The sequence below is a fragment of the Onychomys torridus genome, chromosome 1 (assembly GCF_903995425.1).
Source record: "Onychomys torridus chromosome 1, mOncTor1.1, whole genome shotgun sequence".
Taxonomy (NCBI): domain Eukaryota; kingdom Metazoa; phylum Chordata; class Mammalia; order Rodentia; family Cricetidae; genus Onychomys; species Onychomys torridus.
In genome coordinates this window covers 120,165,743-120,190,138 of record NC_050443.1, presented here as the reverse complement: position 1 = coordinate 120,190,138, position 24,396 = coordinate 120,165,743, and the positions used below count along the sequence as shown (strand labels likewise).

Here is a 24,396-nt window from a genome sequence, read left to right as displayed (position 1 = left end):
CCCTCTCCCACAGTGCAGAGACATAATACACAGCACATTCTGAAGTAATAAGGATGGGGCTGGGGTGAATCTCCCTCTGGTGAGCCCATGCTGAGAAGATTACCCAGTGGAACCAGCTTGTGCTGCATCTACACAATTCACCACACTACCTCCTTGCCCCTATTCCTATTTCAAGCTAGACAGCCAGGAAAGACACATGATCAGGGCAATTTGGGTTCAAAAAAAGGAAGAATGTTTCCAGAAAGGGGAGGGCTGCCTTAATTGGGGGGCGGGAGTTCTTATGAAGAAATGTAGAATGATTTAAGGTTTTGAAGCCATGACATGTATGGACAAGTGGACAGAACATTTGATACTGGTATTACTATCTATTATTTGTCTATCTACCCACATGAATGTGTACACTCACTCTTACATCTACTCACCCATATACTCATTCTCACTCACCTACCCACCCACCCGTCCATCCATCCATCCATTCATTCATCCATCCATCCATTCATCTTGTCTTTATGGTGCTTATATTTTGATGTATCACTTATCAACCCATCAACTCTTCATCATGCTTATCCATTTTCCTATGTGAATAAAACACATCCTACTATTCAGTCATTTCAAGCAACTGTTCATACAAATATTCCCATGTCTATTCATCTTTCATTACATAATTTCTCCACTGAAAAAGAATCTATCAATTGACCCATCCATTCATGTGTCCATCTATCCATCTATCTGTTCATCTATCCACTTACCTACTTACTTAACAATCTTGAAAATTTTTTGAAGTTTATCATTATTAAGGGAGGCTGCATGTACCACAGTGAGCATGTGGAGGTCAGAAGACAGCTTTGTGAAGTTGATTCCCTCCATCCTTCTTTGCATGGTTTCGAGAATCAAACTCAGCTTACCAAGCTTGAGTGGCAATAACCATTTTACCACACCTAATTATTTCATCAGAACACCTAGAAGTGTTCAGTGAACCAGCCAGCCATTTGGTGCCTACTAACCTCCTGTTATAGAATAATTAATACTATCTACATGTTCGCCCTTCAATTTTTATGTTCATTTGTTCCACCAGGAAAATGTCTTCAATTCATGCTTTCATCTCCAAATATTCTTCTGCTCTTATTTTCATTCCTTTGTACAGATTTCTACATTTTCTTTATTCCTTTTCCATATTCGTTCATAAATCCACCTTTCTAGGCATCTTCTTACCTAGGAAACTGCACATCCAGCTGCACACATCTGTTTGTGTGATACTGTATGCACTGTCATCCAAGCAAGTCAGTACATTATGTATGAGAAATCATCCTCCAGCCCAGTCATCATCGCCTACTCTTCTTCCCTGTCATCCTTCCACTCACTTATACACTTAATTAGCCACACATTTGTCCTCCAATCCACATGTTTATTCAAGAAACATAAATTGAATTCCAATAATTTTTAATGTGCTGGGAATTCAGCACCACTCTCCAATGCTCATGATACTAACATTTTAGTGGGAACAAATAAGTAAGTATGTACCCACACATTGCAGATGATGGCTAGTGCTGCTCAAAGTATGAACCAGAGTAAGGAAACAGGGAGCACCAGAGATGTCTTGTATGATAGTAGATGAAGAAGAAAAGCTTGGTGGGAAGGAATAAGCACTTCCTGGTTTAAGAAGAGGGAGAGAGGGAGAGAGAAGAAAAGGGAGAGAGACTGACTTTCTCCCAGTTGGAGAAAGTATTCCAGAAAGGTAGTGCAAAATTTATTATGGAGAGGTGTCTTTTCACCAATCAGTGTCTCCAGTAGTTCATCCCATGCTAATTTATCCATTTTATTGATTTGTCATATGTTTATCTTGCCACCATACATCTATTGTTGTATCTATTGATCCATTATTTATTTATAGTCACGTCTGCCTCTCTTCATATTATATCTGTCCAGTCATTTATCTATGTCCTATCTACCTCCTCTTTATCCACCTATTCTTTCATCCTATGTGCCATCCTCCAATACATCCATTTACCTATCTCATGCATCCATCCATCCACCCATCCATTCATCCATCCACCATTCACTCATGCACCTATCTATCCAATCCCCATCCATCCACATATCTATCCATCCATCTACACACCCACCCACTCACTCATCTATCTACTCACACCCATCCATTCATTCATCCAATCACTCACCCATCCACCCACTCATAAATATACCCATCTACCAACCACTCATCGTGCCCATCCACCCCACATTTATCCAATCACCCCATATATCCATCCACCTACCCACCCACCCACCTACTCATCCATCCATCCATCCATCCATCCATCCATCCACCCACTCACTCATATATTATCCATCCACATATCTACCCACCTACCCACCCACCCATCCAACTATTCATCCATCCACTCACCCATATATCCACCCATCCACTGTAGTGGATAGCCATCCCAGCATTGGCCTGGAAGTTCCAACCCCCATTGAGGCTTCGGTAATGGTCACGCCCACAAGGCAGGGTGGAGGAGGAAGTGGAAGACCAAGGATCAAGAGGAGGTCTCTCTTTTGGTTCCAGGACCCTGGACGCTGGAGGTAGACCGAGCAGAGTTCTCTAGAGAACACTGCCGGACTGCGCTATACCTTTGCCAGACCCTGCACCCTACCCCTTCATTTGTAAGTTACCCCACAAAATAAACCTCCCTTTTAACTACGTGGAGTGGCCTTAATAATTTCACCACCTACCCATTCATCCATCCACCCTTCCATCCATCCACCTCTATTCATCTCCCACCCATATATCCACCCATCAAGTCATCCATCTACCCCTCATCCACTCACCCATTCACCTACTCATATATCCATCCACTCTTCAATTCATCAATACAACCCCATCTACCCATCCATATATCCACCAACATTCAGTCATCTATTCATCCCCCATTCATCTACCCAATTCATTTATTCATCTCCCTATTTACTCATCCATCCATCTATCCATCCATACATTCACTCATATATCCACCCATTTATCTATCTACCCATCCACTCATTCACCCATCCATACACCAATTTATATACTCCCAAGTCATCCACTCACCAATATCCACCCATTCAGTCATCCACTCACCCTCCATTCATCCATATACCTGGTCATCCATCCATCCACCCCTATCCATTCATCCACCTATCCACATATTCACCCTTCCATCCAACTACCCACTCACACATCTACCCATTTATCCATCTATCCATTACCTTATGTTTATTCATAACACATACTTATTCATTCATCCACCCACTCACCCATCTATCCATCCAGCCACCCATCTACTCACTCATATATTCACCAACATTCAGTGATCCACTCACTCATTCCTCCATTCATCCATCCACTCATTCAACCATCTATCCATCCATCCATCCATCCATCCAACCACTCACCCATCTATCCACCCATATATCTACCCACCCACCAACCCATCCACTCACTCATCAATACATTCATTCACCTCACATCCATCTATCCACCCTCTCTCTATTCATACACCCACCCATACATTTTCCTATTCACCCATTCATATACTACATTCATCCATCCATCCACCCATCCATTAATCCACTCATCCACATATCTATCCAGTTATCCACCCTTTTATCAATCTATCTATACTTACAGCCATCACCCACTATATATCCACCTGCTCATTCATCTAGCTACCCAGTCACTCATTCGCCCATCTACCTACCCATATAGCTACCAACATTCAGTCATCCCCTCATCCCCCATTCATCCACCCACCCATTTATTTATCAACCCATATACTCATTATCTAGCTCTACTCACCCATCCACCCATACACACATTCATTCATCTACCTGCTCACCCACTTACTCATTTATCCATCCATCCACCCACCCCCAATTCATCTGCCCATCTATATATCCACTTATTCAGTCATCCATTCACCACCATTCTTCCACCTATCCATCTATCTGTCCATCCATCCATCCATCCATCCATCCATCCATCTATATATCCACCCATTCAGTCCATCCATTCATCTATTCATCCACTTCTTATTCATCCACCTACCCATTCATTCACTTATCCAACTATCTACCTATGCATATATCCACCTACCCACCCACTCATCTATCAGTCCATCTATCCCATCCATCCATCCATCCATCCATCCATCCATCCATATATCAATTTACCTGCACATTTATTGATCTGCCCACATATCTATCCACACACTCATCTGTAACATGAATCTTAAAAGGTCTTATTAATAAAAACAAACCTGGAGCCAGGTATTGGGGTGAACGCTGAATGATCAGAGAAGCAGAACAAGCCACAGCTAACCTTACCTCACCAATTTCTCAGCTGATCTTGTTTCCTCAAACTGGAAGCCTCTGTGTCCTCATCTGAATGGATCTCAGCTGAACTGCTGCTAAAAGCCTAAAAGCTTAACAAACTTAGTTCCTGGTCCTCACTCCTTATATACCTTTCTGCTTCCTGCCATCACTTCCTGAGATTAAAGGTGTGTGTCACCATGGCTGGCAGTTTCCACTGTGGCCTTGAACTCACAGAGATCCAAATGGATCTCTGCCTCCCAAGTAATAGGATTAAAGGTGTGTGTGCCACCATTTTCTGGCCTCTATGTCTGTCTAGTGGCTGTTCTGTTCTCTGACCCCAGATAAGTTTACTAGGGTGCACAATATATTGGGGGACACAATATCACCACACCCATCTATCCACCCACCCATACGTACATTCATTCATTTACCCACCTAGCTCTTTCCATATTTCCTTCTCCATCCACCTTTCCCTTTATTTATATATTTCTCCACCACTTATTACTTTTTTTTTCTTATTTCCTTATTTCCTTTCTTCTATGACTAAGACGTGGCCAAAGCTCATGGCTCAAGGATAAGGTCCCAGGAGGTCAGGTCCCTCCTATAATAGACCATAAACAGAGCTTGGGAAGCACGGATACTCTCTCTTTCATGGATTTTTCCAGACAGGGTTTTTCTGTGTAGCTCTGGCTGTCCTGGAACTCACTCTGTAGAATAGGCTGGTCTTGAACTCACAAAGATCTGCCTGCCTCTGCCTCCCAAGTGCTGGGATTAAAGGTGTGCATCATCACCTTGTTTCAGATAAGTTCTATTGTCCATACATCTTTAGAACCCCTAGCAAACATGCTCACAGACCAGTGTATTACATGGGGGAAGACACATTAAGCAGTGGGAGCCTACTGGTGGAGGGGGCCAGGATGGTGGCATTTAATAGTAATGTGGCTCTGATTTACATAGTGGGAAGCCTGAAATGCTTCCTGCACTCATCAGCTCCATGTGTTCCCCTTTCCGAGCAAGGTCTGGTGGGCCAGAGCTAAGGGCGGAACCAGGGAGCTGGGTGTGGCGATGAAGCCAAGCATGGTTGGAGCTGGGACTAGGAGAAAGGGCAACGGAGTCTTTCCAGATTTCTTTGGAATAACTAGCTAGATCCATCTGGCTTGAGTTCTATTGCTCTTTTGAGGAGAGGTTCCTGGGAGAGGAGGGAGAGATAGAAGGTGGGGGAGGGGATGAGAATGGAGAAAGGAAGAGGGAAAATAAAAGGAGAGGAAGGAGGAGGGGAAAGAGGAAGGGGAGAGTGGAGAGAAGGGACAGAGAGGAAAGAATGAGAGAAGAGGAAGAGAAGAAGAAAGAGGGGGAAGAGGAGAAAAAGAAATGGGGGAAGAGAGGAGAGGAGACGAGAGAGGCAAGAGGAGACAGTGTTGACTTTCCTCAGAAGCTAACTGCATACAGTAGGCTGCCTTGAGGAAAGAGTGCGCAGCCACCTTGGGGTGGGAGGTGGGGATGCTCCCTGTAGGTAGAAGGGTGTGACTCTGCTATGGAGGGACCCCACCCTTATGTACTCATCCAGGTGGCAGTTGGTAAAATCAAGGTTATGGAAGGAGAGTTGGATGTAGGGTCCATCTCACCCACAACAGACAGGCTCTCCTGGACATTCTAGACAGCTTTCCCGGAGAACCTGGCCACATTGGGCTGTGGTTTGTGTTGACCCCATATACACTTCCAGCAGCCTACCTTGTTCCACCTCTGAGGAGCCCTGATGTGAGGAGGAAGCTCATAGGGGGCCAAGGAATCTTGATTTTGAAGATAACTTTACCTATCCATTATCTGCCAATTGATGGAGGTGGACTGTTTTCATTCCCTGGCAACTAACTTGGAGGTGGTCAGCAAATGGAACTGGTAAGACTGACCTGGCCACAAGAAAGGACCAGGGCCTTTCCTGACCCACCAACTGTTCACTCTAAACCTACAGCCCCTCCCCTTTCTGCTAGCTCCTTGGTGCTAGGTAAGAGTGGCTGACTAACTGGGTGATGGTGGCACCTTTAATCCCAGGTCTTAGGAGGCAGAGACAGGTGGATCTCCATGAGTTCAAGGCCAGCCTGGTCTACATAACTAAATTCCAGGATAGCCATGACAGTTACAGAGAGAAACTCTGTCTTGGGGAACTGAGAGAGAGAGAGAGAGAGAGAGAGAGAGAGAGAGAGAGAGAGAGAGAGAGAGATTGAATGGCTAGTGAAAACCTAATCCTAATCCTGGGAAATGGGCTAGCCTATCACCAGGCAGCTCCTTTATCCAAACCTGTCCTCTGCAGATATCAAAGGACCGACATCCAAAGAGAGGCCCTGATGCCTCAAGGCCAGTGGGAATCCACCCGAGAGTTACCTTGTGACCTGATACAGCAGGACTGGGGCTTCTAGAGCCAGAAGAACTCACCACAGCTCTTGGTCCAGTGCTACTAGAGCAGAGGCAGAGACTCATTGCTACATGGGCCTAGACAGTGCCTGAGCCTGGGATGTTCCCACAGAGCACCCGCCACCCACCCTGGGCTATTCCCACAAAGACCACTAGTTCCTTGTCCACTTCCTTTGCAGATTCTCACCACAGAAACCTAAGAAGCAGCTTGGCACAGCCTAACCCAGGTCCTAGCACCTCACCCTAAGCCCACAGAGGGCATGTCTAGTCACAGTAAACCATCTCTAAAAGGGCCACTCTTGTGGGGGATGGTGTACAAGATCTTTGCATGCTGGAGCTTTAAAGACTTGGAAAGGACACTTAGGCCATAAATGCTAGGCCTGAGCAGCTGCATTCTGATTCTGCAGATAAGGAAACCAAGGCGCTAGATGGTGACCCTTTACCTTCTCCTCCTGTCCCAATAGCTCAAGTTCCCAGAGGGAAAGGTCTGGTCCACTTCCCCTGGGTCTCATCCCCTACCAAGCCCCTACTTCCTCATGACTCACCAAGCATTGTGACAACCCTCTCAGGGAAACTGAGGCAGAGGCAACCACTAGTACAATAGTAATGTCACCCTGCCAGGGCCATCCTTTCCTGGACCATCTGTCTACTGCCTACCTCAAGCAGACAGGGTAATATGGGAGCTTCTGAAATCAGCAAAGGTAGGCCTGTGATGTCCCAGATGTGCCAGGCATCTGGTTTCTCCTCCTCAACCCAAGATGGAGATCTGAAGGAGCTAGATGGAAGGTGGGAGAAAACATAGGCTCCACCAGGAGGAAGCCCATCTTCTGGGTGAAGCTCAGCCTCCCCTCTGTCTTGAGGAACCCCTGACTTAGCCTGGCCTGGCCTGGCTCAGCTCTACCTTCTGTAGAGAGAGCTCCAGACCTCAGCTCCTAATCATCCCACCTTCAGTGCACACCCCAGGAGGGCAAGGTTGGAGGAGTCCCTTTACTGGGCTCCTGCCTCTGAGATCAAGGCTCTCAATATTGCCTGAGGCCTTCTGAGTAGAGCTCAGAGGGTCAGAGGGACAGGTGGTTCAGGAAGGAACCTTGCCTAGGTGACCCTCAGATTGTCCTGGTCAGCAGGTATGGGATTAGGTCAACGAAGTTTCCAGGGTAGATGGGGACCCAGAGCAGGGCCCTGAGCAAAGCAGCATCATATGTTAACGAAATCAGGGTGCAGACATCTCAGGGGCCAGATGAGTTGTGCAACTGAGGGACAGGTAGAGAGAGCCAGGCCTGTGCAGAGACACCTGTTCACCTGAGTCTGCCCCCAGGGAGAGGAGGCATGGCTCCATGCAGAGTTGGGGTTCCAGGACATGGATAGTGGTTGACTCTGAGGCCCTTAAAGGCATGCTGAGCCACTATCTGTGAGTTACACGACTGCCCTGTAGTTCCCAAGGCACTGTATGGTGGAGATGTAGGGGAGTTGAGGCTTGGTCTTGGGTGACATTCCCTCAGTGTCACCCAGCAGTCCCAACAGAGACATTTGCAGCTCTGTGGAGATGCCACACCCTGTTCCCAAAGGACAGGAACAAGCTTATGTTGGGGAGGCAGGCCAGGAGATAGCACCCCACCAGAGGAAGAGTGGAGGTCCTGTATCAATGGTGTGGGGACACTGGAGTGGTACACCGTAGCATTCCAGCCATCTGAGGGCTCTGTGAGAGAGGCTTGGCTTTGGCCTGCCTTGGGCCTGGTATGCTCACCCTGGTATTTCAGGGCAGGTATGAGGGAAGCACCTGGCCTCTGACTGGTGTACCCAGTCCTCTATGGGAAATATGGGGTAGGGACTCCCCTGAGCTCCTGCTCAGCTCTGGCTTTCTGGGGTTTCCTGAGTGGGGACTCTTAGGTCAAATATTCCCGTCGGGGCATCAGGGACTTCTTACCACATTAAACAGGAGAATCCCCTGGTCCCTGAGTCACCCTGTGAAAGGACGGTTCCACCTTACCCTGGGTCTCGGTTTCACTCTGAAAGGTCAGCGGTACACTTGGTTCTCTTTTCTTCCACCATTTTGGGGAGGACATCTTTAGTGGACTCCCAGGCCCATTGAGGTCTTTGAACGGTGGAACAGGAGTTCCTGACAGACAGGCACAGGTGCAGCCCAGTTCCAGTCCTACAGCAAGATGCCCAGGGATCTGCTGTGCCTGCCAGAGCTGTGGGCAGCCTTGACTGTGTTGCTTAGACCTCAGCATGGCATTTGAGACAGCTGAGAGAGGGGGCCGAGGAAGGGCCTAGGAGGAGGGTGGGGCGAGCTTGGCTGCTTGCACCTGCCCTTCTATGGGCACAAGGTGGCAGGGGCCTGACGTGAGGGCATTTCTGGACAGGGTCACAGCTGTTGCCCGATCACCCTGTCCCACACACCCCACAGCTTGTGTCCTTACTCAGCCTGGGCAAAGTGTCCTTAGAGCCCTTCTTGGGCCCTCATGATACATGTCCCCCCTCCCAGGAGACAGCTCTCATAGAGCCTTGCTGAGGACAATGTGGTCCTGGGAGCCCCAGGTTGGCACATGGATGCTGACCCAGGCCAGGCCAGTTTCTACTTAGGCTCAGACTCTTTTCCTGCATGAAGGGGTTCCTGAACAGTTCTCAAACCAGGGTCCACATGGAAAGCAATAGTGGGGAGCCTGAGGTTGGCCCTCTGCCCCTAACACGCACCCTCACAGTGAGGCCTCTCTCCCATTATCTGGGAGGACTGAGGCATTATTGTCCCGGCCCAAGAGCTGGAGCCTGGCTCCGTTTTACATGGCAGCCTGGAGACTAAGAGACTCTGTCATACATGCTGAAGTGGCCCTTCCTTCCTTGAGCCTGTGGCTGCAGCCCAAGGGCCACACCTTCCCTGACAGCCCTGACAGCAGTTTTCAGGCCCCCAAGGCCTTACCTCCTTCTTCCCTTCCTCTTATACACCTGGACCACAACGCCCACATCCTGCTCCCAAGAGGCCTCTAGTCCCTAGCTGTAGAATGTCCCCCTCTGCCCCTTGAAGGCCTAGCTTGTCCCTGAGACCTGACACTCTCTTCTGAAACCTGTTCCTGGGACCAGTCATGGCCTGGCTTAGTCTCCAAGCCTGCCCACAGACAGCATCCCTTTCCATGACCCCCAGCTTGACCCAACACTGGGAGGAACCTCAGCAGTTCTTCAAATCACAGATGCCCTTAAGCAGCTGGCAGCCTACAGGCCTCTGCTCAGCTCTGTCTGTGGCAGAGGAGTGGCCCCCTTATCTCCTCCAACATTCCCCTCCCACACCCTCTGTATCCAACAGCAGTGCCTGGTCCATGAGATGCCATTGGCCTTCTATATCCCCACATAGCAGCTTTGGAACCCCTGAGACCTGGCCACCTCTGAGTATCTCAGGCAGGCCAGACCCCTCAGGTAAGACTACAGGTGAGGGGTCAGCAGCCTGGCCAGGATTAACATCCTCAGTTTCTCCCAACACAGCTGTTGCTTTCTCCCACTGATCAGGCCACATTCAGGCATGCCCAGTCCTTCCACACCAAGCATCTACTCCCTTTGCCCTGGCTATGGACCCTAGCCAGGGAGATCTATCCTTGCCCAGTTAGGTTAAGCTGCAGAGGCAGATAGAGAAGACACACACCTCTATGGTTAAAAGGAAGTTTCTGAAGGACTTCAAAGCACCCAGTGAGTAAGCGCTATCCAAGACTCTGGCTCCACAGGACTTAGCACAAAGCAAGCTGCCTGCTATGGTATTCACTCACTCTTTGCTGTCTTCTGCATGCAGTTCTTCCTGCTCCTCACAGCTGGGATCGCTGGCAGCCTCCGCCATGGGCCTGATGTCTTTGGTGTGGGTGCACTCTTTGTAGCTCCTAGTGCTTCTCTGTAGATGGGCCGTGGCCTAGAGCCCCCACCCCGGGCAGGTTTCACTTCCTCCTTCCGGCAGGCAGCAGGTTGAGGTTTGGAACCTATTGGGACTTGGGTTGGGGTGTTGTTTTTTACTATGTTGCTGCAAGAGAAGAAGAAAAAAGCTAAACCCAAACCACCACTCATCAGGAAGTGTTGAGCAAACTGCAGCCGCCTGGAGTGACAGAAAAGGACCGAGGGCAGAGGTGGGTGAGGATGCTCCTCACAGTTCTAGCCCATGTAGCTGGGACACCCTGTGTATCTCTAGGGTTCCGACTAGGAATCCTGTGAGTAGCTAGTTCTCCCAGTGTCCAGAATCCATGGTCCCTTCAGCGGACTGTGCTCCCCTGTGGACTGCTTTCAACTGTTTTACGTGGAAGTCCTCTGTGCTTCCACATGGGCTCCCAGAACATGGTGGAACCAGTTCTTGATACTTCAAGGCCTTGGGCACTCTTAACTAGTCTTTGCTTTCCAGCCATGTCCAGGGTCCTGCGCATGGTGCTCCCATAGTCTGTAGGTCTAGACCCTGTCTCAGCCTGTCCCCATTCCTAGCTAAAAGACACCTGTGTCTCCTTCTTACTCTGTCAGCTCAGTCCTCTTTAATCCTGTCTCTGTGCTCTGAGCATTTGGAACCAATATCAGAGTTGGTTGACGTTCCCAGATAAGACAGGGTGGGTCATGGATTATCCTGAGAGGCAAGATAGTAACAGGACCAGGGGAGGGACCGAGGCTTTTGAGAGGAAACCAAAAGGATTCTGGGTCATCAAGAAATATTGGAGAGTTTGAGGACCAGATTCCAAAGCTTCAGGACTTGAGCTGAGGTGTCATTGGGCCAAATTGGGGCAGTCACAGTATGGTAGAGACTCCCTCCTTGCGGTCTGCTGGCCCAAGAGACAGAAAGAAAGGTCAGCGTTAGCCAGTGGGTGGCCTCAGGAATCCAACTATGAGGTCTTTCAGGGGAAGAGGGGCAGAAAGGCAGCAGAGATCCTGGGGGTGTTGGGAAACTCAGTGGAACCCCTAGAGTGACATCCAGAAGCAGACCAGTGCTTACAAGCCTGCCTGAAGGCCACACGCCCTTTCTCACCCACATGGTTCAAAGGCAGGCAAAGCCCGACTCACTCTATCCCAATCCCGAGGAAGAGACACAAAGAAGATCCAGATGAGCAGTGTCCAGCAGGCTGGGCCAGACCCCTGACTGCTTCCTCTTTAGCCCCCTGTCCCTTTTTGCACTTTGCTTCCTTGGGACTCTCCCAAGGGCCCTGTTGGTGAGTGGCTGGGAGTGCATGTGGCATAACTATGACACTTCAGTCCTGACACCTCTTAAGAGTTTCTCACAGACTCTTATGTCTGCTACAGGACTCCTCCATCCAGGCACCTTTCTTGTGGATCCCATTACTCTGTATGTCCTTCCTCTGGCCTGCTGGGCCTTAAGGCTAGGGGATGGGCAGGTGGAGGCCATTGGTTGTCTATAGGCTGGACTGATTTCCTAATTTTCAAGGCCTCTGATCTAGCAGCTAACATCTTCCAGAGGGAACTTCAGACCCTACTAGCACAGACCCTTCAGGCCTGCAGAGCCAACTTCTGCCTGAGGGGAAGTCCCAGTCTGGCTTTCCCAAAGCTGAAGTGTTGTTAAGTCTGCACCAAGAGTAGCAGTGTGGAGGGCGTCGGCGCTCATAGCTGGCAGCCGCTGGCCAAGCAGAAGAGCCGCTGGCCAAGCAGAAGAGCAGAATGCTGGATATATCCGTGACGAGCCATAGTTACCTTTCTAGAGCTTTATTGGGAGAGAGAGGGAGAGAGCGAGAGAGGGAGAGAGGGAGAGAGGGAGAGAGGGAGAGCGAGAGAGAGAGAGAGAGAGAGAGAGAGAGAGAGAGAGAGAGAGAGAGAACCGTGCAGAGGGGGAGTACGGAAGGAGAGCACGGAAAAAGAGACTGCACAGAGGGCACTACGTAGGACACTGTCACAGGCTGGTGACGTTAGGGACATAATCCTTACAAGGACTCCCTGCAAGGGGATGGGTCCTATACCCAAGTCAGATCACTTTGCTGTAAAAGTTAATCATGGGCTGACTAGATGGCTTACTGGGCAAAGGTACTCTTGAGACCAAACCTGAAGGCCTGAGTTCAGTCCCTGAGACCCACATAGTAAAAGGAGAGAACCAATTCCTACAGGTTGTTCTCTGATCTCCACATACATGCCCTGGCACATCCACATACCTTTTCTGTGGATTCCAGCCACTACTCTGTATGACCTTCCTCTGGCCTGCTGGGCCTTAAGGCTAGAGGGGTGGGTGGGTAAGTGGAGGCCATCGGCTGCCTGTAGGTTGGGCTGGCTTCTTAATTTTCAGACTTCTGATCCATCAGCTAACATCTTCCAAAGGGAACTTCAGGCCCTACCAGCACAAACCCACATATAAACACACATGCACACGCACACACACGTGCACACACACGCGCACATGCACACAGTTTTATATGAGTCCTCTCTAAGAGGGTTATTGTTTTGTCACTTGGTGGGCATCAAGAAGTCCTCACCATGAGTCAGGCCCATGCTCCTGTATGTCTAGCCTGCAGAGCTGTGAGCTAAGCAAATCTTTATTTTTTATAAGTCACCCTGCCTCAGGGGTACTATGTAGCATGCCTGGGACATGTGGCTGCTACGTGAGCTGCCTCATCCACTATTTTAGTTCCATCTCTGACTTTCATCCAGACCCCAGCCATCAAAGAGGGTGCCCCTGCCTGTTTGGCCTGTCTCCATCTTCCCAGGCGGATGCAGAGGCTGAGCCCTCCCATTAAGGATTGAATTGCATACTCCAAGATGCATATGTTGAAGTCTTAAACCCCAGAACTTCAGAATGTGACCTTATTTGGAAATCGGCTTGTTGCAGATGTAACCAGTTAGGATGAGGTCATTGAGGGGAAGGGCCTGCTCCAATATGATTGGTGTCCTTACAAAAAGAGGAAATTTGGGCACACACACACACACACACACACAAGAGGGGGGCAGAGAGAGGGAGAGGGAGAGAGAGAGAGAGAGAGAGAGAGAGAGAGCAAGCAACAGTCAAAAAGGCAGAAGTTGGTGATGTTTCTACAAGACAGGGGTCACCACCCCCACTGAAGCCTAGAGGCCCGTGGGAATATCCCCCACTTAGCCCAGCAGTGCCTGTTCTACCTGTCTAGCTTGCTGCCTCCAGAATGAGAGAAATATGTCCATTACTCTTAGGGTTTAGATCAAAGTGTCTCTCACAAGTTCATGTTTTGAATGCTAGGTCCCTAACTTGTGACATTGTGTGTGTGTGTGTGTGTGTGTGTGTGTGTGTGTGTTGTTGTTGTTGTTGTTGTTGTTGTTGTTGGGATAAAACTCAGGGCCTTACACAAGCTAGACAAAGGATGTACCTTTGAGCTATATCCCCAGCCCTTTGTGGTAATTTTAAAGGGTGTTTGTGTGGGCTGTTGTACACATGCTATGAAGCCTTTGGGAGGTGGGGCCAGTCTCTGACAGAAGTAGGTCAGTAAGGGCAGAAATTTCCAGATCCCCTCTGCTTTTGTCTCTGGGTTTTCTCTACTTTCTAATCAGCCTCTGTTGAGGTCAGGTTGTGCCCTTACTCTAAGTGACTCCATATTGTATAAAACAGTGGTGGCTGTGCATTGCTCTGGGAGACACCATTTCACAAGCAACTTTGCTTTTGACTCCATTTTGATGGAGAAGAAAAACTGTAGCCCCTGGGTGGACTCAGAATCTGCACCATCTGTCAGGTACAACCTACCCAGTACAGACAGACAAATGACTTATCCCTGGGAACAGAAAGGGAGCCAGCCACACTATACGTATATAGAGGGTGCTTTGAAAACACCATAGTGGCAAATGAGTGTATTAAAACGGTATCAGGCAAACCAGGCCCAAGAACTTATCAAACATGCCATGCCAAGGAAAGGGTGGGACGTCCTCACCTGGCCCCCACAAACTGATGGACACTTAACACTGTGATGGCATGGCCCCCACCAACCTATCATCTGATACCGAGTATGTATGTCAAGGACTGACAAGCAGAGGAATCCTGGACTGTCTCAGGAGCTTCAGTCAGCTTGGTCCCCTGCTCTTGACATGTCCTTGACTGTCTGCCATTTGGACCTGAACCACCAGTTCCCTGCTCCAGACCCCTTTGGGTCTTTTGTCTCACACCTGGACTCCACAGCTTTACTCTCACACCTTGGCTGCAGCAGCTGCTCTCTCCAGCCTTGGTTTGCTTGGTTATCTTATCAATACAAACCTCTCACAGCCTACTTCTGAAGTCTCTTGAACTCTGCTGGAGCCTGGGACTTGCATTCAATCTGTAAACTGCATATGCAATCATAGATATAGATGCATTTCTCATGTGCTCTGTGGGGGTAATCTGAGAGTTAATATTAACAATTAAGATAGGAAAATAGAACCTGTATTTGTTTCAGCCAGGCTGCGGGGTAGGTGGGACTGCCTGGCAAGTTGCTGTTATTGAAACCACTAAACCATATAAAAAGGTCTTGTTATTTAATACATTCTAACACTGTTTAAGGCACCAACTTTGTCCTTATATCGTGTGCTTGTGACAACCTCTATGTGAGAGATCTCTAGCACAAGTTTTTACTATCCAGAAAGGAAACTCTCTACCCTGCCCTCCCTGCTGTGATGAGCTGAAATGTTCCTAAAAGCAAGCGCCAAAATAAATAGTTTATTCATTTCATTGTATCTGTCAGGCATTTGATCACATTTATGTGTATGATAGTTTCGTCCCCATCTACAGAACACTTAATGCTGACCTCTGTTGTGTCAGTCAAACAAACAGGTCTAGCCCCTCCCAGGGCTACAGGACAGTCCTCCCCATCCCTTCCAGGGCTCTGTTCTCTCCTATCTCCTCTGTTCCATCAGAACCAGCAACAGTGCTGAGATAGAGTCCTCTAGTAGGAAGTGCTGGCCATTTGGCTATCTATGGTGTGTGTGTGTGTGTGTGTGTGTGTGTGTGTGTGTGTGTGTGTGTGAATGCTGTATGAGCTCCCTGTTGGCAAAAGCCCACAGACACAGCCCTTCCCCCTGAGCATCGCATCACCCCAGATTACACACATCATTCATTCACTTGGAGTCATTGATTTCTCAAGCTTCAAGGGCAGCATAGGACCAGGGCATGCTCCTGTGTCTCTACCTGATACAGTGTCCAGGGACAAAAGACCTGATAAAACAAGGGAGGCTCAAGAGCTTGGCCTAGGATGCATCTGCTCTGCCTGAAAAGACAGGGAGAACAGGCATTGCTGAGGAGAATGTCTGGGAAGCAGGCCAGGCAGATCACCTAGAGCCTTTAGAACTGGAAATACCTCCCAAAGGCCACTGCAGGAAGAAGAGCTGGGCAAAGTCCACTTCTGGTTTGTTCCCAGTGGAAGATACAACTGCAGGCAGGCTGCTGAGGTGGCCCCAGGACGGCAGAGGTGTGGCCAGAGTGAGGGGATAAGGAGAGTGATATTTTGGAGACTGAATGGTCTCGCTTGAATAAGGGATCCCAGGGACAGTATGACACCCAGGTCCTGGATGGTGAGCCCATGTGAAGCTTTCACCAGCGGGCTTGTGAAAAGCAGGCTTGGAGGGTGGAGGTTTATATAACATGGAGGGTCCCATGTTATAGTCTGGGATTTCTTTTTGTGGGATTTAAAGGAAAGGATGGCTGGGTACTGTTAGAAATATGTTCAGGGTCACAAAGAAAGAGACTATCACTCCCACTGTAATGCTGGGGCAGGGTGAACTTCACTACCGGTCAAGAGGGTGTGCTCCAAGTAGAACACAGAGAACAGGAAGTGAATTTAGCTTTTGTTCTGACTCAGGTAACGAAGGGTCTTTCCCCCATTGGCTGGACCCGTGTCTTAATTTAGTTGGCTGGTCTGAAAAGAATTGGCACACAGGGAATGGAGGAGGAAGGGAAAAGGGCCACTGCTCCAGGCCATCAAATTCCTGGAATGCAGCAGGGAGCCTTTGTGTAAACAAACGTTTTACTGAGTCAGGGAATTAAACAATTTGCATAAGGGTGGGGGAGATAAAAAGTTTTGCATTCCTTGTCCTAAACACAAGTTTTATAGTGTTTGAAAGAAAAGACTAATTTGATATTGCTTACAAACCCCTCCTTATTTTTAACCATTCTGATCTTCAAACTCATTATGATGTCGCCCTTCTTTTTCTGTCCCATCTTATAGGAAGACACTGAAATGGGGCCCATGTACCTGTCTAGCAATAGATGATTCAAGCCATAGTTAGGCCTTCAAAAGCATTAACTATTACATCTATTTCCCTAACATGGCTTAAGGTAAACCCATCTTCCTAGGGTGCCTCTTTGACCAGGAGACTGACCAGGCTGTAAGGATTATGTCCTCAGTTATATCACCAGCCTGCCATGGTGTCCCAGCCTAAAAACTGGGTTTGCTCTCTCTCTGTTCTCTCTTTCTGCTCTCTCTCCCTCTTTCCCTCTCTCTCTCAATAAAGCTCTAGAAAGGTAGCCATGGCTCCTGATTCTTCCGCCGACCAGCAATCTCCTCCATTTTAACCAACACAGGCCCTGTTGGAATGTTAAGTCTGTGTCTAGGTCAGAGATCCTATTCTTTTGAGGAGGAAGGGTTTTCTCTTAACAGGGCTTCATTGCTACTTTATTATTCTACCCTCTAAAGACACTAGAAGTACCTAGGAACAAGATCAGAGATCCCAAAACACTTTTGGTATCTTTGGTCTCTGGCAAAGAGGAAGCTGCCAAGAGTCCTAAGGACATTTCTAGTTTCTAGTCAAGAAAGAAACTGGTTACTTTCCTTTGGGATCTTTTTACCCTACACTGCCTAGTCAGTTTCTACCTCCTGTTCTTATCCCTCCTCCCTCTGAAGCAGTAACCCTAACTGCCATTATGAGATTGGGTTGATGACTGGTCTGGCATCTTCCAGCTTGTCGGGTCCAAAAGAAACTGGGGTACAGGGGTTTGGCACCAGATGTATAAAGTGAGGACATGACCTCTCCAAGGTATGACTGAAGAGAAAGTTTTTATTGTAGATATGAAAGAGAGTGCAGCCAGAGGCATCTGGAAGAGTCCATAGCAGGGAGGGCAGTAGTAGACTAAACATGACTAAACTAAACTAAACAGCAGACTGAAGTGGGCCGTGAGAGGAAATAGAAAGGGGGAGAGTGGAGAGCGGGAGAAAAAGAGAAGAGAAAGAGAACAAAGAGGAGAGACGGCCAAGAGGGAGGAGGCTGAGGAGAGGGAGCAAAAGGAGTTTGTGGTTGAAATGGCTGGGTTATATAAGAGAGAGAAGCTGGGGGAAGGGAAGCCCAGGAGCTGGAGAAGTGTAAGGCAGGGGGCAGGGGTGTGTGTGCGTCTAGTCTGGGGAGTGTGATCCATTGGACTGTTACCACTCCTCTTGGTCTTTGGTTGTATTTTTCTACTGAATGTGGACATTTTGGCCACTCCATGCAGGTGGCCAGTATTAATTCCTGTTTTTTTACTGTCAAGGCCAGATGAGGATATGGTTTTCAGGGGTTACTTGGGCTTGAAAGGAATCTGACTCCTCGAACTTTTCTTTACCAGTTATCCATCTGTGTAGGACAAGTCAAAGGCCTCGCTTGACCTGTGGCTTCCCTTGCAAGCACTGAGGAAACCCTTCCTCGGTGTTGACCTTCTTCTTTGTAGGCTGGATGCTGGTTAGAATTCACTGAATGGGGTCTCCATGGCCTCCCTGCGAAGAGAACAGGTGACTGTCCACACTTACAGAACATTTTGAGATAGATAGCCCACAAACCACTGGGACCTCACTGATCTTGGAGGACAAGGGGAAAATATTCTCCCTGTTAATCCCTTTACCCACATTAGTGTAGTCTCTGAGCACAGTTATTGAACATCCAGAAGATCGGTTACACTAAACTGCTACTTTTAAGTACTGTATAATATTTAAAAAGCCAGACATTTCTAAATAAACTTTGACAAGAAGTATATTATAGCTAGTCCTTATATTGATGCTCTTTGACCTTAGAAACTTTAATATCATATACATCATCTCAAAGTCTCATCCATTATATATCTTAAGTAATTTGGTCAAATCTTCATAATTTATATAAGCTTTCTAGTCTTTTCCATTCTGGAAACATAATAGCCATTCATATATATAAATCTCTCTTTACTAAAACAACTTCCATGTTTGCATCCTTCTAACATTTTCTTTTGTTTACTGGTTTTCTTTCTAAATACCATGAGGCATAATAGCACTAATAAGTGAATTTACTATCTGTTGTGACAAATTTCTCTTTTGGGAGGGGGCGGTTATTAAGCAACAGCTATTCCCTCTTTATAAAGTTCCAATAACAAACTAAATTTCATCAAAGTTCACTCTGGGGAATCAATGAGTTTATTGGGCTTACTTACTGACCATGGGTGAGGGGTTACTGACAGGAATGTGGGTTCCCCAAAGCAGCCAAACTGGAAAGTCTTCACCCAGTATGTAGAATGGCTTTCCCATAGCTGCACAAGGGTGCTCTCCTCCCTCCCCCTCCCCCATCTTTTTCAGTGTACATATTCTAAATCCTCTCCCAAATCATGAGGGCAATGTGATCAGGGCAGAACTGCACAAAACTGTCCAGGAGAGAGACTAGATACTCAGAATGATGGTCCAATGACTCTCATTATTTACCCCCTTCTATGAAAGAACATCAACAGTCAACAGACCCAGCATTAGCCCTCTTGTGAGCAGGCACAGATGATCTTATGAAGACAGCAATGGTTTGGCTTAGCATAGAGCTGTGCGACACCACCTGAATAAAAGAAGGCTGAACAGCAAAAGAAATAAATATGATAATCATTTATTAATTGTCATACTATTAATTGTGGTGATATTTGTAATCTAAGAAATAAAGCTTGCCTGAAGATCAGAGGAAACAAAGCCACAGCTACTTCTCACCTCACCAACTCCTCAGCTGATCCTGTCTCCACAAATCCTCAGACTGAATGCTCTGTGGTGTTTTTCAGCTTGGTAGCATTATCATAGTTCATGTGGAATTGTCATTGTGGGATCCCATCATCCTTTTGAGACTTCAGAGATCGAATTAGATCAGATTATTCCTTTTCTTGGTAATTTTTTCCAGGTAGTTCTCTCTTCTTCTTTGGATGCTTATTTGTCCAAAGGTCTTTAATTTCTTTAATATGGTTGTTTTTCTTTTCCTGGAATGACAAAAACAAAACCCTCCCCTAACTCTAACTTTGGGGAGTTTCCAAATCTAATCTTTATCCATGTGATTTATGGTTTCTCCTGATTTTTTTGTTTTATCTTTTATAATTGTTCTATCATTCAGAGCAGTATGGTTTCTTACAATAGGTATTGGGTTTTTTCATTGCTCTGGGAAGGAGTTTCTTCCACAATAACAGGAAAGGACTGAATGGAGTTTGACATGGGGGCCTTTGAAAGGCCCCGCAGGGCATTTCCCAATGGCAAAGATAAGGGATTACCTTGTCTGTCCCTTGTTGATATACATTCATTAGTCCAATGTCTGCCTTTGCCACATCTTCTGCACAATCCAGAAGGGAAGGATGTTCTGTTGGAATTATTCCTTGAAAACAAAAACAAAAAAAAACTGTTTGTAGGAATGCCCTGTTAACAGTCCTTATTAGGTGACCATGTTTACTGCAACTGAAACATTTGACATTATTATTTTTCTTCAAACCTCTGGAAATCACCTATCCAAGCATCATCATGGTCATGAGATTCAATATTGATTGTATCTCAGATCCATACCTCCAAGGGTGCTGACCTTGCCTTTAACAGCCTAATTACCCGTTTTCATTGTGCCTTAGCATTTTTAAAAGCCAGAAATTCAATTATTATTTGTTTAGCTTCTAAATGTGGTATCATTTTATTTACTGCTGAAGTCAATCTTTGTAAGAAATCAGTGGTTTCTTTGGGGCCCTGTATAACTTTAGTAAATGACTCGATTTTCTTTCCTACTTCTTCAGTCTGTCCTAGGCATTCAAGGCTGCTGTGCAGCATAAAGCTAGGATGTGGTCATCATATAAAGATTGTCTTTGTATATCAGCAATTAATTGTTAGGCTTTCAGAGTTCTCAGGTAAACCTCTAGGCAGTCTTTATATGCTGCCTAGAGTCACTGCCATAATCACACTTTTGGTTTTGAATGAGTGTGTGTAGCAGGTTCAGAGAAGCAGCAGATACACAACAGAACATCATTATATTATGCTTACAGCATCCAGCAAAACTCAACCAAGAAGTCCCTGTTAAAACTGTGATGCTGAAGTTACTATGGAGAGATCTTTAGACAGAGGGTCTGTGGTGGTTTGAATATAATTGCTGCTGGAGAGTTCCTAGCTCTTATTCCTCTCCTCATGAGTGACTAGGAAGAAAGGAGACACCTATCACCTAGTCACTTTGCTGATATGGGCCTGGATACCTATAGCTTCCCCTTTCCTCATTAGCCACCATGAGGAAGACAGTCTCTCTAGATTACCCATGCCTATAGATGTGGCTTTAAAAAAGCAATCAGTCAGCTTCTAATGACTGTACAAGTTAGGGAGGATTTTGGCTCCCTTATGGAGTAAACTTCCTATGTTTCCTTCAAACACTATCTTTGACCCTTCACATTTGTAATCTATCAATCCCCATTTCTCAATCTAACTAGGCAGTAAGCATACAGCACTCAGGGTGATTTCCTCCTTTAAAAGATGACTATCTATCAGTCAGGCTGCCTGAGTTGAAAAAGGCCTAGTACAATTTACCACACACAATCTTGGAATAAGTATCCACAATTCACAGAATACAGTACACTGAAAACATCTACACTAACTTAGAGAAAGACAGCATCCGAATATCTTTTTACTTAGCCTGCATATGCCAAAACAACTAGAAAGTGAAAACAAATGCATAGGTTGCCAGGGCACAATGGGGCAAAAATAAATGGACAGCACGCACGGGGCAAAGGAGTCTTGAACAGCTTAGAGACAAATAATCTTGGAGGTTCTAAGCACCAAAAGCAGCCATTAAGAGCCATCATAGCCTTTATCGCCAGCCTCCTGCCCAAGCAGATGGATTCTTCTTTGTTTCCAGCTCTTGTAGCTGCCCACTGGCAGCAGCTTGTCTAGCATGTGGCAATGTATTCTTTTGGTTCCCCCTGTGTCTTAGTTAGAGTTACTATTGCTATGATGAAACACCATGATCAAAGCAAGTTTATGAGGAAAGGGTTTATTTGGCTTGTGCTTCCATATCATAGTCCATCACTGAAGGAGGACGGGACAGGAACTCAAATGGCAGAAACCTGGAGGCAGGAGCTGATGTAGAGGTCAGGAAGTGGTGCTGGCTTGTTCCTCCTGGCTTTCTCAGCCTGCTTTCTTCTAGAACCCAGGACCACCAGATCAGGGATGGCCCTTCCCACGATGGGCTGGGTCCTCACCCATCAATCACTAATTAAAAAAATGCCTTGCAGCTAGATCTTATGGAAGCATTTTCTCAATTGAGGCTCCCTCCTCCCAGATGACTATAGCTTATGCCAAGTTGACATAAAACTAGCCTACACACCCTGAGATCTGTGCTTTCAAGACTTCACTGTGGGGTGATATGAATTCACATGAGCTTTGCAAGTCTAAACCACTTCAAAGTGTCAGCTTCTTTTGATACCTGGCGAGTGCTGGAGGCACATGGCTGAGACAGCTCTTTTCGAGACATAGGATTTCTCTGTGTAGGCCTGGCTGTCCTGCAACTCACTTTGTAGACCAGACTGGCCTCGAACTCACAGAGATCTGCCTTCCTCTGCCTCCCAAGTTCTAGGATTAAGTATGCACCACCACTGCCCTTGCACTGAGAAAACTCTTAAGTTCCCTCTAAAGCAATGAGTCAAAATTAAAACAAAACAAAATAAAAACCTAGAACGAACAAACACTGTGGAGATCGGGTGTTACTTCCTCAGTATAATGTAAAAGGGGTAATCCCCTGAGGGCTCAGTGGTACCAGGAAATTTACAGGTGCCACCATTGTGATTTATGCCAGTTGGTCATCACATGGCATTCACCATCTTTATGATGTCATTAGCCAAGATGGTGACAAAACACATGGTTACTTTCTGCTCATGGGCTCAGCCCCATGATAAAGTGAGCCCTTCTCCATCAGGGCACAAGTCCCCCTGGGATCTACACATAACACAGATTAAATGTGAACAATTCCACCCATTTCTCAAAAAAAAAAAAAACAAAAACAAAAAAAAACCCTTATGTTAGCATGCTATAGGAGATGGTTCTTATGGCTTAGGCTGCCAAATAGCAAAGAAACAGAGGAAGGAATTCTGTGGTCTTAACCAAGAAAGTTGAGTCTATATATCTTACCACACAAATTGTAATTGTGGACGCCAAGTGCTGCCATCTGGATCTTGTTTAAACGTCCCCTCAGCCCCTAGGCACAAGATTTTGCTTGGCGCCATTTTATCCCACTCAAGCATGGTGTGGGCTAAGATCAGATGGATCTGTGACTCTCCATGTTGGCTGCAATTTAAAACCTCAGGAAACCAACTAGTTAAAATAGTTAATCCTGATTTAAAACCTTAGTAGCCTTGTGTGGCTCTTTTACCCAGTTAGAAAAATCAACTGCCGGATGGCATCATCTAAAGCGGTCAGACTTAAGCACACCAGGAAATTGCTTTTGGTCCTTGCGCCAGACCTGTTGTAAAGTTTCCCAGGTTCTTGGAGGGAACTGGGTGGAGAGGGAAAGAAGGGAAAAATCCAGTGCCCAGAAAGAGATATTTTCTTATAAGGCTAAGATGGGGGTTCAAGTCTGCAATTCTAGCTACTTGGGAGGCTTGAGGCAGGATGATCAAAAATCCAAGGCCAGCCTAGGCAATTTAGTGAAACTCTGTCTCAAATAACCACAAAGAACTCAATGGTAGAAGTACTTGTCTAGCGTATGTGAGACCCTAGGTTCAGTCTCAAGCATTGAAAACGTAAGAAAGATGGGATTCAGGCCTTCTCTGGAGGCTTCAGATCACATGGCCCAGGGAACATGGACAGTTGGGTCCATAAAAGGGGTTTCTGGGAGAAGACTAGGTCAGGAGCACAGGCTTGGTGACAGATGGGTGACAGATGGGAGATGGGGCATAAGATGAACTAGGAACAGTCTGAAGTATGAGGTCAAGGATATGGACAGGCCAAGACAGGAAAGCAAAAAACAAGCCAACTTTGATGATGGCTCCTTGGCAGCTTTGGTAGAAAGCACAGGCAGAACCAGGGGACATGGAGATTGCCATCTGGGTCTCTACAGAGCCCCAGCCAGCAGCAAGGAGGCAAGGTCCCCCCGGGCCAAGTCATCGGGTATCAACAGTACATCTTGACTCTCAGGAGCATGACAGGCTGCAACAGGAGGTGGGAGGACCCACCTGGAGGTGGGGGAACCACACCATGGGCCATGCACATGGCAGAGCAAAGCCCTGGGAATGGTCTGGGGGTGATTCAGTTGCTGATGGATGTCTTTGAAGATGGGAGTTAGACAGAGAAGCAGAAAGACAAAGGCAAGGGGCTGGAGGCCAGGCAGGAAGCTGAACTTCTGAGTGGCACCTAAGGTTCCGGAGTGTGGGGAGGTGATGGCCCTGGGGACTGTACTGGATAGCTGTATCCCCTGAAAACTCACATGCTGAAGCCCTGACACCTCATATGCTTCTCAGAACATGGCTATATTTGAAGCTCAGACCTTTAAAAAAAAAAACAATAATGGTAAATG

At 47.0% G+C, this 24,396-nt stretch overlaps 1 protein-coding gene across 2 annotated transcripts in view; it reads right to left on the bottom strand.

Moving 5' to 3' along the window:
* The window catches only part of Lsp1 (lymphocyte specific protein 1), a 35,503-nt gene extending 24,842 nt beyond the window's left edge, over nucleotides 1-10,661 (bottom strand). Inside the window, exon 1 of one of the 2 annotated variants that reach the window (XM_036177000.1) lies at nucleotides 10,509-10,661. In XM_036177000.1, the coding sequence (XP_036032893.1) occupies nucleotides 10,509-10,576 (68 nt within the window). In that variant the 5' untranslated portion in view covers nucleotides 10,577-10,661. The remainder of the gene's footprint in view (nucleotides 1-10,508) is intronic. The other variant, XM_036177002.1, reaches the window with a different exon arrangement.
* Between the last annotated feature and the right edge of the window lie 13,735 nt (nucleotides 10,662-24,396).